The sequence below is a fragment of the Lonchura striata genome, chromosome 3 (assembly GCF_046129695.1).
Source record: "Lonchura striata isolate bLonStr1 chromosome 3, bLonStr1.mat, whole genome shotgun sequence".
Classification (NCBI taxonomy): Eukaryota; Metazoa; Chordata; class Aves; order Passeriformes; family Estrildidae; genus Lonchura; species Lonchura striata.
In genome coordinates, this window is record NC_134605.1 from 66221131 (window position 1) to 66235280 (window position 14150).

The 14150-nt window shown below is 41.9% G+C and overlaps 1 protein-coding gene across 1 annotated transcript in view; it reads right to left on the reverse strand.

Annotated features, from left to right (window-relative positions):
• Positions 1–12177: 12177 nt before the first annotated feature.
• Positions 12178–14150, reverse strand: part of NT5DC1 (5'-nucleotidase domain containing 1) — a 127801-nt gene continuing 125828 nt past the window's right edge. The window contains exon 12 of the mRNA XM_021555531.2: positions 12178–12421. Coding sequence (XP_021411206.2) covers positions 12303–12421 — 119 coding nt within the window. The 3' untranslated portion in view covers positions 12178–12302. The remainder of the gene's footprint in view (positions 12422–14150) is intronic.

Consider the following 14150-nt stretch of genomic DNA (forward strand, 5'->3'; position numbering starts at 1 on the left):
CCGGCGCTGCGGAGGAGCGGAGCTGTTACCCGCGGCGCCCACAGGTGAAGCTTCGCACAGAAAGCGCCACGTCCCCCCGCACGCCCCCACCTCCCTCGGACTCGCGGGTGCCCCGACAGCAGCTCCGTTCCGCCGGGGCCAGCCGGGAAAAGCCCGTGCCTGCCTGGGGGTGCTCCCCCCGGGACGCCCCGGCCCCGCTCCCGCTGCCCGGCCGCGCCGGCACCTGGAGCCGCTCCCGCCGCTCCCCCGGGCGCCGCTCGGCCTGGGGACCGTGTGCGGGAGGCAGCGCTCGGACTGACCGTCCCTTCCCAGACCCGCCGGCCACCGGCGCCCCCGCCCCGCCCCGCTGCGCGCCCGCCCCGCCGGCGGCGCGCCGGGAGCCGCGGCGGGGCGCGGGGCGGGATGGAGGCGCTGAGCGCTGCCCGCTCCGCACGGGCACTCACCGCCCGCCGCCCCTGTCCGGCGCCGACCGCCTGCCACAAAGTTTCCCTCCGCAGCCCCGGGGGACGGAGCGGGGAGGGGTGTGGGGGGTGCGTTTTTCAACGCAGGAAGAAAGTGACTCCCCCCTCCCGCTCCACCTCCCGCTTCCCCGCCCTCCTTCCGTACCTCTCCCCGTCCTCCTCCTCCTCCTCCCGCCGCCGCTCCGCCGGCCCCTCACGCCATGGCGGCACGGCGCGCTGGAGCCCGCCCCGCAGCTCCCCCGGCCCGGCCCGGCCCGGCCCGGCCCGGCCGCTCCGCTCGCTCCGTGTGTGCCCCTGTGTTGCTTTATCCCTGGCGCGCACACGGCTTTCCTCCCCCGCCCGTTCCATCCCGGCTCCAGCTTCAGGGAAATGCCCTCATTCTCCCTTTTAGCGGCAGGACTCGTCTCTCCGCAGGGAATGTTTGGAGTGGTGGCTGAGGATTCCCTGGAGCTGGAGAGTATGGCAGCGGTACCACGGTGCGGGCAGGGTGCCTGTGGAGGTGACAGCATCCCGGGTGTCCCATTCATATTTATTGTCCATCCCTGGTGCTGTCACCATAATGCATGACAGGAATAAGACCCCCCACCCCAAAGTCCCCTCAAGCCAGTAAAGAAACAAAAAGCTGATTTGTCAATCTGCTCTTTTAAGTATGGTGTGGCTACTTACATAAATGCTTCCCATGTAAAAGAAGAAAAAAAAAAGTGAAATGCTGTGACTGTTCAAGTCAGCCATCCCAACATTTTCGTAGCCGCACAATTGAAGATATTTCAGAAAGTAATATGAAAGAGGATAAAATAAATGATCCTTTGGAACATTCTTTTTTCCTTCTCAGTCACTGTAGCCAAAACAAAGTTTGAAGTGAAGAATTCTGAATGTTTGTTGGGTTTTGATAGCTGAGCATATTTTATACACTATGTCATGAAAATAAAAATATTTACTTCTGATAGATCAGGATGGTCTCCAATCACCTGAAGCTTATGTCTCACAAAGCGTATTCCTCATTTTAGTAATGTGTTTACTGATGTTACTGAATCAGTCAACAGGCGTGTAAGTGCTCAGTTTCCTGTTCTAAAATGCAAAATCTGTATTTTCTGAGGATGGTTTTTAATTTATTCATTGTGGTTTAAAGTGTAATTTCCTGCTGTCCTATCAGGACTAATAAAAGTTTGGAAGCTAGACAAAACTAGAAACTATACATTTCCCTTCACCCTTCCATTCCTGTTGTATTTCTCAGCAATATCTACTGACAATCTCAGCCCTAAAGAGTAGGGATCCACATGTTGTTGCTGCAAACTCCAAGAGCAATGCCAGAACCTGGAATGAAGTCTTGCTTTTTTGCCAGTAATGACATGCCTAAAAGCATGAAGTGCTTCAGTTTCAGTCATGCAAACACTAGATTAATCATGAGAAGGTATCTTTCTGAACACCTATTTAAATGGTATTAGCATGCACTGAATTGATAGTAGAGTTGTAAAATATTGAGGTTGTGATACAAATGAACATGTGAGGGGCTGCAGACCTCACAGTCAGACCAGATGTCTGATAGGCTGATTCTACTGCATTTTCTAAAATTACCAGGGTGCCTAAAGTGATCAGGAGGAAGGTGTTTAAGTACTTATCACATGTCATTAGGTATGTAAATCTATTCAATAACTGACTCTAAATTAAATGGAATTAGCCCTTACAATTCTGAAAAGCATAATGTCTGGATGGCTTTTAAGATCCTGCCCTTGGTCTGTGCATGGATATCTCTGTATTGTAGAAAAGCTGCCCTGTGCTGCCCTGTGATCACAAATACCCAGGCAAAGCACACCATGGCTCCCTTACAGCATGGGCTCTTGGCTTCCTGCCTCCTAAGGGATGAGGCTGGATGTGCTGCTTGGATCTTGCTCTGGTGCACAGTTGGAACGTGGTGGAAATACCAACAGGGTGGAGAACCACAAATCTCCTCTGCCTCGTGTCCTCTTGTGTAAAACAGGGCTTGTTCCCAGTAACTCCGGGCGCTTGTCAGGCTAAATAAATTAACATTTATAGGATGATTCAGTGATATCTAAGAGACACAAGATATGTCCACACTAGATTAATTTCAGCATTGCCACTGGTAATTTTGAAATTAAAACGGCCCCAGCAAGCATCATGTACAGCAAAAGTCTGAAAAAATTAGCCTCAGGAATAGAAGCTGGAGGAAGATTGCCTTCAGCTATGCAAAAGTTGCTAAAAGGAAGATAATAATAATCTCTTATCCTCATCCTCTGAAAACAGCATGTAAAATGCAGTAAGAGAAATTTAGGCTAGCTAGGATAAAAAAAAGTATTTGTAAGGAGAAGTGAACAGCATCTCTCTCCCTGGAGGCTTTTTAAGTGCAAGGTGGACATATATCTGACAAGAACAGTTCAGATCCACAAAGTCTGATGAATATTGCCTCAGAGCAAGGGGTGGACCAGATGACCTGTCAAGGTCCTGTTTCATGTGATTATGTTCAAAATGCTACTTGCACAGGCAAGATTACAGATTGTCTTTGATCTTCTTCTGCCCTTCACTTCTTGAGCCATGGGTATAGCTCTTCTTGCAGAGGTTGAGTTTCTCCCAGTGGTTGGCTGGCCTTGCTTCATGCCAGTGAATTCAGTTCTGACAGCAAGAAGAAAACAAACAATGAAACAATGTCAATTTGGAACAGCAGCTTTGGGTGGGATCTGTCTAACCTCTGAACGTGTCATGCACTTTAATTCTATACTTGACTGGTAACTACCTCTGATCTAGTCATGTTAGACTCTGTTTATAACCCTGCAGAGAAAAATAAATTCTTTTACAGCAAAATTCATCTGACCTGTTTTAGATGTCTTCATTAGGATGTGATGAATCATGTCCCTAGGCTATCTGCTCTTGCCACCAACCATAAAGTAGGTTTAAATGACTGACTCAGTAACATACCATCATATATTTTCCATTCCTCTGGTGCTTCTCTCCCTGAAATCTCTCACTCACTCTCTCTTTTCAAGTATAAAAACCCTAGTTTATTTGTTCCTTTTTGTTTTCCTATTATTTAACAATTTAATTTTATTGTATTGGAAAAGTCCCACTGAGGTTAATAGTTTTTGTAGCTGTCACTTCCCTAAATTGCATCATGTGACACTGAAACATACAGCAACCTGACCTTTTGGGTGGCATTTCTCCAGAATGGATTTAGGAAAGGAGCTAAATGTATCTATTGGAGCCAAGAGCATTGACTTGGCCAGTTGTGCAGAGTATGTTTCATGGAAATTGTTTGAAAACTGTTCAGGTCAGACACTGTTCTACTCCTACGTCATATGCTCATTATTTTTCCTTGGTCTTTATGGCAAGCCATATTACATGCAATGTCTGGTGTCTGTGTGACTGAGCCAAACATATGTGGGAAATAGGCTCTTTTCCAACAATGGCAAATTTTTTAGGTCACACTCTGAGAAATCACTGCCCACCTAAGTACAGTGCATGTCTTGAAAATGTCTGTGGCATTAGAGATACTGTGAGCAGTCTCCTCTGGGTAGCATCTATCTTTTCTTCTTTGAGAAGGAAAAGCTTCCTTCCTTCCAAGAAAGCCTAGTGGTTATCTGGCTTGCAGGGAAGGGAAACACACTTTATTTTCCTGTTGCATTGGCAAGCTGGGTGAGGACGATGTAAAGAGGGAACAAACCCAGTTGCCTCAGTAGGACAGTGAGAAAGGAAAGCAGCAGGACCACATGGAGCAAGTTATGTAGGGCTCATTCTGGGGCAGACACCTAGTGTCTGCTGGTCCTTCATCCTCTTAGAAGCCTTTGATTCTCATGTTTTGGAGTTTGGATGTTTGGAATTCTTTTCCTTGCCGACTGAAGATGTTAGCCTAAAGGGGGAAGTTGCATGTCATTCTATCTGTTCCACATATGCAGCGTTGACCATCCTTTTCTTTCTTCCTGCTCAGTCTATGCAATAGAATTTTTTCTTTCTTTGAATTTTCCTCTGTGTGCTTGGGTTTTTTTATTGTCTTCTTTTGCTTGTTTGATTGATTTTGTTTGTTTTGGTTTGGGTTTTTTATTGTTTTAAGTACCCGCCTCTCACTAAAGACCCCTCTGTGATGTGTTTGGTCTCTAATTTCCATGTAAGAAACATTTGTACCATTGCCATTAAGTGACAAAACTCTTCAAATGAAAAGAAAGAGAAACAAAAACTTCTCCAGATTCTTTCAGTAATTCTTCAAAACAATTGTTTTGGTTATGACCATAACCCTTGTGTTTTCTTTGCCTTATGTCTCCAGCTGTGATTTCTGATCTCACTGCAGTGGGCTGAAACCTTTGGACAAGAGCACTAGGCCAAATTCTTCTTGTAGCTGACCTGCAGAACTGTAGATCTGGATAGCTGCATATTGCTCACTCTGCCCTTCTTGATCTAAGATGTTCTTCCCAACTCTTTTCCTTGGACTTTATTAGAGCCACATGAAGGCAGCTTTAATTTTCCAATTTTATCCCTTATATGGGAGAATGCTGGCTATCTCCTATTTTCCAACCAGGGTGTGGACCAGGCAGTGTCCTAACTTGGTTCTTCCTGCTACATCCTTGAAGTTTATGAGGCTGTTGCATGATTCTTTCAATTTACTACTTGGACATTTGGGGTTCTGGCTCACTGAAGGCAATGGACAGAAATAATCATAGCTCCAAAACTAGGATGAAAAGAAATTTCCTGAAATCAGCCTTAAGAATCAGAAAAATTCTGATTCTTAGTGCTTATTTCCATCAAATTTTGGAAATTTGGAAATCTAGTCTAAGCTCATCGGATACATGCCTGGTTGGGGCACAGTGTGGCACAAAGCAGTTTCTCTCCCAGGAAAATCCTTCATCTACAGACTGGAAACTCCTCTCTTTCCCAGAGATGCAGCCTTTTACTCTTGTAGTTCCTGGCAGCCAAACTATCAGTAGGCTAGCTGGAAGGGGAAAACACTAGATGTTTCCTAAACAGCTATTCTTTGTATGTAAATGGGACATCTTTCTCTGCTTTACATTTCCTTTCTTTCCGTCATTCTTGCTCTCACCATGTGTTCAGCCTGGTTTAGCCTGAGGCCAACAGAGAGGAAGTCTGATGAAAAAAAAAAATCCTGCAGATTCCTTAAGAAATGGGAATCTGCAGCATCGGTAATCCTAGGTAAAACATGGGTGAATGGAGACAGATTCATGGTCCTGAGACGTGTCAAGAAGACAGTAACCATAAAGCAGGTACATAGGCACTTAAATGGGAAATGCCAAGAAATACCTTGATCCAATTAAAAAAGTCTTCCATCATCTGTTCAATGCCTTTTAACAGCAGAATCCATATTACTGCTTTTCCATTGCTGTAGATGTCCACAGGGTTTAGGTTTATCTTCTAGCATCTGTCCATCTGCCTAACTGGCCTGCTTGCTCTTCAGCACATATCCCTTCTTTTCTCTGCTGATGATCAAAACAGGTTGCAGAGGGGCAACTCTCCAGCAGCATCTGGCTTATTTATTTAAATTGGTTGATACTTTATGTTTTCAAACGTGTGACCTTTCTCAACATGTATGATGAGTATCAATTTCTTTCCCTCCAAATTTCTTCCATGTTATAAGCCAAGCATCATCCCCTGGGAGCACAGACTGTTATTCTCGTACCAAGAGGAACCTTCCAAAGCCAGACTTCATCAGTGCTCTCCTAGAGTTGACTGACACAACCTCCCTCTCTGGATGCCAAATATGTCACAATAATGTTTTCCACTTGCAGAATGCTGTTTTCAGTGAAATGCATTTTTAAGGCTAGAATCCACCAATTTTATGGAGCCACTTGGTATGCAGAAAGCCAGGCAGACAACTAAATTGCTGGAATTCATGAAAATTTTTACAAGTTGCTTACTTATCCCCACCCCAGTTCTAGAGTTTTATAGTCCCATGTCTCTCTCCTCTTCTTTACCATAGAGACATGTGCATGAAAAAGGTTTGTCTCAGAAATTGTAATTGAACTTGTCGCTGATTCTCCATTTCTCTTTGTACTCTTCTCCCTCTGATTTACTGCATTTTATTTACTGCAGCCAAGACTCAAGGGTGAGATTAAGTCTATTTTCTTAAATTCATGTAATTGTATTCAGGTTACTTTTTCCCCCTCCCATTTTCTGTATGGATTAGTATCAGCAATGTAACAGTTATCTCAGTCCTGCACAATAACAAGGGAAAGATTAGAAGAAAGAGGAAAGTCCCACATAATAGATATATTTTGGTAATTATTATTTTCTGAGAGATCTGTGAACTCCTTTCCCAGATATCCTCTAGCCATGTATTGCCCTCTTGAACTATTATTGTCAGTTCATGCTGACCCTCAGCCTTTTTGTCCTTGGCCTTCATCTATACTCCACTTTCCATCACCTGTCTACTACTGGTCTAGAGATTTCCCTGCTTACTGCCTAAGAGTGCTTAGTTTATTTAATTGAGCTAAAACTCCATACCTCCTATGAAATGCAGATAATTCCCTCATTCCCTTAGTTTCTGAGTTCCCATGTCATGGCATCCTAGCCTTTAATTGATGACTGTTCATGTTCATGGGCAGCTTTGAGGGACAAAACAGGGATAGTTCACTGCTGCCATCTCTGACACTGCTGTCTCCAACATTACTTGCAGCTGCTTCAACAGCAGCCCTCCAGTAGGTATTTTTGAGGCTTCTGTCAGAATAAGAGAAAGAATTTTTAAGCTCTTAATTTAACAAAATATTGTTTATTTTTCACAAAATTTACAGTAGCTTCTTCTTGCTCTGGATTAATATAATTTACAGGCTGAACCCAGGAGTGCACATTTAATTTTTTATTGTGGGCTAAGGTTATAGGGGATGATATAGAAAGAAAACTGAAACTCTCAGGAGTTAAGATAAGGCAAGAAAATAATTTCTATATTCACCTGTACTTTTATTCCTCAGAGACTGTGGAGGCTTTAGAAATTAATTGTTTAATATAAAATTATTAGGAACATGGAGTCCCAATTTTTAGAGTTCGTTTAGTGTTGTGACAGAACAAAGTCTACTGAAAGTTAATGGACTTATTTCCTAAAATACACCCTGAAAATACCCTCATAATACTCTCATAAACTTTGAACAAGAACACATATTTTTTTTCCTTTTTTTTCCTGTATAAAATGTAAGGTAGTTTATGATTTTCTTCACCCTTGAAAGGAATGTAAGTTCCCAGCCTTTTAAGGGGGAATCAAATTGAGTGTTTAAGTGTTTTTACTCAAAATCTAGTAGTCAGTGGAAAGCAGAAATACCTTTCTGGCTGGAGAATCTGCTCTGGCTGGGCTCTTGGAGCTGCTGTGCAGACTTCTGCTCCATTTGTGCTGCTACCATTTTGTGTCTTGTAACCTCTAATTTGCAGAAGGGGCTGGAAGGCATCACATAATTTTGAAGTGGCTGCGATGGTTTCTCACCCCTGTGCAAGTACTTAAAAGTTGTTATGGCCATGTGTGAGAGAGCCACGTGTGCACTGCGGCAGCAGGAGTGGGAGGCATGAGGGATTTTTAGCACAGTTCTGATTAAATCTGTTTAGCTGCAGTGGGACAGAAGTTGAATGTGCTGCTTCAGATGTTTGCCCTTCTGTGAACTGTGACATCTGGCCAGCTGTAAAACCTCTGTGGTCTTGCTATGGCTGCCAGAGAACAGCCGTGGGTACCCACTTCATACTGGAAAGATTTACCTTACTCCTCTGTCCCATGTTCAGGAAAATGACCAACCATGCTGGCCACAGCACTAGTCTGGTAGACAGGAATCCCCAGTTTGCCCTGTAAAGATGCTAGCAAGCTTTTAGGGCTGGAAATTACCAAGTCTGTTTAACTTCCTGGATTCCATCTTATTTTGGCTCTAATCCAGGCTCTGTTTTCCAGTTAAACATTTCTATTTATAATGCTTACCAAAATCCAGGATTTGTTTCTTGCACCAAAAACATTCAAAAGAAAACCTATTTTAATTTTTTTTCTTTCCTGTGACTCACCAAGGGGGTTTGATGTTCCACTTAGAATTGCAGAAAACAAAATTACAGGCAACTGGATTTATAATGGGATTTAGCCTTTTCCCTGGGGGTTCTGGAACAGCTATGTGCTTGCTGGAAGGGCTGGTTTCTGGCCAATTGTTAACAATAGATGTCTGGGCTGCACCATTTTAACCATTATACCATTACAGCTGGCACTCCCCACAGAGGTAAGGTTCCTGTAGCTTAGCCATGTGCTTTCCCCCCTAAATCTGATGCCATGAGTCAGCTGAAATGTTATTTGCCTCCAAGCATATGGACAGAGAGAGGCATATTTTGCTTTAAAAGTCAGTTGCTTAAATGTACTGTAAAACTTGTCTTGCTCCTTCCATGACACCGAGGAGGAGCAGGCTGCCCCACGCCGTGCTCCCTTCCAGGGAAGTCCAAAGCAACATCTTCCCATCAGATCCCTGTGGTGATGCGTGTGATTCTTCTACCTTCTTGCAGAGAGGTGGCTTTATTTCTAAACCTGACTTTCTGAGAAGCTGTGCTCTATGTTGATGTTTCAAGTTTGTGTATGAAAGTGTGTTTTATGCTTACGGTGTTTGTGTTCCTTGTGGTGAAAAAAGGGAAGTTCAGATGTCACTTTCCCGCTGGTGGCATCTCTGCTAAGTAACATATTCTTATGCTCTGCTGTTGTTTTCCTTGGCATGATTTAATGCATACTTAGCCTCAGGAGGAAGGACTTCAACTAGATTTGGGAATGCTGGTTCCCAGTGCCTGTCATCAGAGAAATTTTCCTGAGAATTCCCTTAAGAATTGCTATTGCACTACCACACATATGGGACTCAGGTGAGCTGGAGAGCCCCATCAGCCTGGGGAAAGGGCAAATCCTGTCCAGCAGTGCCCTGTGGTCAGCAGAGATAATCTGCCTGCATTTGTTTATTTAACTTCTCACTGGGGATGAAGAAGCCTTCAGTTCCCATGAAGAAGCTGTAGTCAGGAAACCTGCACTGAGCTCTTCTGTTCATCAAATATTACTTCCCTATCAGTATTAAAGGTATTAATTTATTAAAGTTTTTGATTGTTTTATATGTCTTATGCTGAGCAGATCGAATTTTGTTTTGTTTGTTTGCACTGCTTTGAAACAAGCTTATCTCCCCTTTCTCATTTTGCTGCTCAGCTACAAAGTAAATTCAGAGAACATTTTTTTTTCAGAAATAAATTCTCTTTATTTTAAAATCCAGACACGTGCTTTATACCAAAACAGACACCAAAGAAGACTTGGTATTCATCTCTGGTTTTAAGCAAAACTGTGGCTTTTAGGGCTGTCTAACCTGACACAGGGATTTCAAGGAAACCTTACAACTTCATGTCTCCCTGCTGATGCTCAAGATAGTTTTGCAGGCACTTCAGCAATTTTTCTGTCAACAGCCTCTCACACGAGAATCCAAGATATTTCAAAGATTTCCAGGGGTTAAAAAAAAATCAAAGAGAGAGAAATAAAGAAAAAGCAAAGATAGTGTCTTTACAGTGTCATATTAAATATGGCCAGCTCTCTACCAACTTTCTTCCATGTGCATTTCCTCTCCCTGGTTCTCCATGCCATTTCCAACAGCTCTCTTCCAGCCACAGCACCAACTGCCTCCTCATTCCTCCATTGCCAATCTCTGATTTGTAATAAGACCTGTATAATTTTCACAGATTCTTGAAAAGTCTTTAAGTAAGAGGAACTCTACTTCTTGGACAAAAACATCAGTTATTTTTCCCAAGTCTTCCTGCAGCCACAGACTACAGTGGCTCATGGAGTTGTGCTTACAGTAGCTTTCTGTTATCTTCTTCCTTCTCTGCTGCTGTGAGATCCTTCTGACAGCAAGTGCAAATAGCTGGTGACAACCTTTGTCAAAGATGGGCATATGGATTTCTTCTGGTGAGCTTTTGGTTCAGGATGTCCTTAGAATCTGCCACTTTTCCATTAAAAAAAATATTGCTTCTCCACTGAGACACCAGGACCCAAGGACTTAGAAGATTTTCAGTCTGTTTTTCTGTAACAATTCAATTATTTTTCTTTAAAAAATAATAATAAAAAAAAATAATTCCCCAACCTAAAAAAATCAGTTCCAAATTCATGAGAGTACACAATATGAGTTTGGACCATAAATTAATTAGAAATTATTTCCAGAAGATTACTTGGTTCAGGCTAGAATTTCAAATATGCTGTAATCAGGAATCTGAGATTTTAATCTGGGTATCTCTCTCCTTAATACAAATTATAGCACTGTCATAAGTCAGATTTGCTGCTGAAGACATTGTTGCTGATCAAAACATTTCCAAATAAACTCAACTATTTCTGTTTTCATCTTAAGTAAAATATTTTCAGCCTATATTTTATGAGGCGAATGGCACTCTCATTTTCATTTCTCATTCACCTTGTCTTAAAGGAAATTTTCCTCAATTTCTTCCCCATTTGTTTTATGTTTCCCTTTCAACAAACCAATGCCTGATGCTAGTTTGGAAATGTTGTTTATTACTTGCAAGTATACTGGTCCACAAGAATGTAAAAATAAAATTTTATATAAAGGCAGGAAAAAATATGCAGACAAGAGACCAGTACCTCTGAAACACAGTGGAATAGTGTTTTCATCTGATTCTGACATAAAATATTATAGCTGGTGAAGCCACAAAGATACAGAGTGAGCTGTGGTGACACAAGCTAAATCCATTGTGGTAATCATCTAGGCCTAACAAAGTGAGCTCTTTTTCTTGGAAACAAGAACATTAAGTTTCTGTTTATTATTCTTTAATTTCTGAGGGAAGTTTATCCAAAAATCTGCCATCCTAGTGTGACAAAACTGTGGACTAAACAAATATTTGACATGTCTTTGCATCTGCTAGCCTGTGCTAGTTACTGAGCTCTTCCTATCATAAGTGCAGGAGAACAGGTCTTTGAACCTAAATCCACAGAGAACTGGATTCATGTTTGTTTAAATAAGCAGGTAAAAATCACATCTTTTCAGTTCATGCCTTGAGTCTTGCTCCCCTTCTGGATGAGGCTGTAATTAGCAAAGATGGCTTTGCTATACCTTTCCTACCTTGGGAGCTTTTCCTAGGGAGGTGGAGAATGTGGGTTTGAATCCACTCCATCAGAGAAGGGAAATGCATGCAGGTTTCCCTCCTTCTGCAGAAGAGCTCTGATGCTTGAGGTATTGCAGACTAAAGGAGGAAAAGGCACGTAGGGAATCTTATGGCTGAATAGTGGTCAGGCATTTTCAGGAATACAAAGTTTGATAAAGGTTTTCTGAATGATCAGTCTGCATTTAGTTGCCTAAATCCCATTCAACTCTCTCTTTGAATATGATAATCTTTCTCTTTGGGACTCCGTCTTTCTTTGTCTCCAAGCACAGTTACAGTGGGAGAAAAAATTCCTCAGACCTTGGAAAAGATTGGTGTATGGTGATAACCTGGGCTGTCCAAGGCAACTGTTAATTGAAATATGGCTGAGAGTCTGGTTTGTGTCTTTCCTGGGGCTTTTGGTAGTAACAGCATCACCTTATATAGGGAGAGTACCTAAAATGTCCTCAAAAATGTAGAATGCAACTTGGGATGAACTATTACTATTACATTTCACTTGAAGGCTGTAGGTACATGGGAAAAGGCAGCAGCACTTTGTGAAAGGTAGTAGTGCATCCTTAGAGAGAAGGATGCATCACTCACCTGTTCCAGCTGGACTAGAGAAACAAGTGAAACACAAATCTACACAGAAGTCTGCTTTAATCCATCACTCTATTTTATGAAGCATCACACAGCATTTTCACCAATTAGCATTTGATAGAAGTTTAAGTAAGGGCCACAGGGTTATCTAAGGAAAAAGCTGACAACCTATTTCATCATCACAGAGTCCTCATTTGGCAGCAGTGCTCTTGGAGGGCTTGGGTAGTACCCAGCAGTTGCTGAACTATTTGAGGAAAATCGTGTAAATCTATAATCCAGTGGTAAATCTGCAAGACAGAAAGATACCACATCTGATTAGCAACACAGCCTGTATCACATAAAAAACAAGCTTGTGGTGAATAGCAGTACTTCTTAAAACCTTGAGCTCACCGGCATTAGAATTCAATCAGATTTCATGATTACACATTTATTTGACATCTTCAGCTGTTCAAGGGATTGACTTTCAGAGTTTATTCAACTACAGTAAAGGATATTCAGTTCCTTGATTGCTGAAATAATGTTAGTCAGAGAAAATTATTCAATGAATGCTTGAATACAAATCAAAAGTCTTCAATGAGCCTAGATGCAGTTTTTCTCCCAATACACCTTCAAGTTCATTCTTCAATTTGCCACCCTTCTCTTTTATCTCAGCAATCTACTCATAAGATGGCTATGTTTAAAACAAAGAATCAGTTCCTTTTTTTGTTTTTAATGGCTATTGAAGCAAGATTCCCAAAAGGCACCCACTCTTGGACCTTCTTGCAGTCCAGTGTTAACAACTTCATTTTGTATCAAGCATTCTTAGAAATCTGCACTTGTAACTTGATGTACTCATCACTTCCAGTCTGTAAAGAACACTGAATGCATTAAAATAGCTCTGAACAGTCAAAGCTTTCTTTTCTGTAACTTTTCAAAAGCCTCTGCTGCCAACAGTGACCCACCCACTCTCACAGCCAGAAAACTGATACTTCCTGTGCTCACCTCATACCCAAAGTTCAAGAAACCAAATTAAAAAAAACATATAAATAAAACGTAGTTCAATAAACTATTCCCTTTCCAATAAATGAAAAACTAACCTCCCTCCAAACAGGGTTAGGTCCTTTCCAGGTTTGTCTTTTAGAACCAAAGTAAAGCATAAAAGCTATTACTCAGTTCATCTCTACAATAACTTATGAATTGCAATTTTTAAAATTTAATTTGGAGTAAATTTGGGGAAATGACATCCTGTCACTACATGCTGCAAATCCCCCTCCTCCCCCCCACCCCTCCCCCCCCCTCCACCTCAACAGTTTCTATGAAACAGAAACCCACAATTTTAGTAGTTTTGGCAAACCAACAGGAAATCCAGTTCTGTCTCACAAGTGATTTGCAGGCAGGCACCAGGGCAGCATCCAGGTCTGCAGCTTTAAACTCATACTGAACATAATACAGCAATAAATAAGTACTTAGATCAAGCTGAAAAATAAGTTAGAGGCTAGAATAAAGTAGGAATAGGAGGAAAGATAATTGGAAGAGAATTGTTTAAGTAGGTGATTTTAGCTTGCCAAATAAGTTAATTTTCTCATTTTGTCTGAGTCAGGGAAATCTCTGGAGCTCATTGTGAGCACTACAGAACAGGCAGATGCTTTCCTAGTGTGCAGAAGGCTCAGTGGATTTACTGACTGCTGAGTCTATTTATGATGCTCAGTTTAACACAAAGGTTTAAAAAATTACAAAATAAATGGAAAAAGAAAGCAAATATTTCCAAATATCTTTATGAGCTATAAAAATCAAATGTCATACAGTTGCTTTTATAAAAAAGCTTTTACTAGCTTAATAGTCTAGCAGTCTGGAGTTTCCCAAGAGTAGTTTAATCAAAGAACAGCACAAATGGGACAGACTTGCTACAGAGTTGATAATTGCTGAGGAAAAGAATCAGCTGGATCAAAATGGCAATTTCATTGGTATTTCTTGGTAAACTAGCTTTACAGAATCAACTTAAACACCTAAACATCCTATAAGCAATGCAAAAGGTGC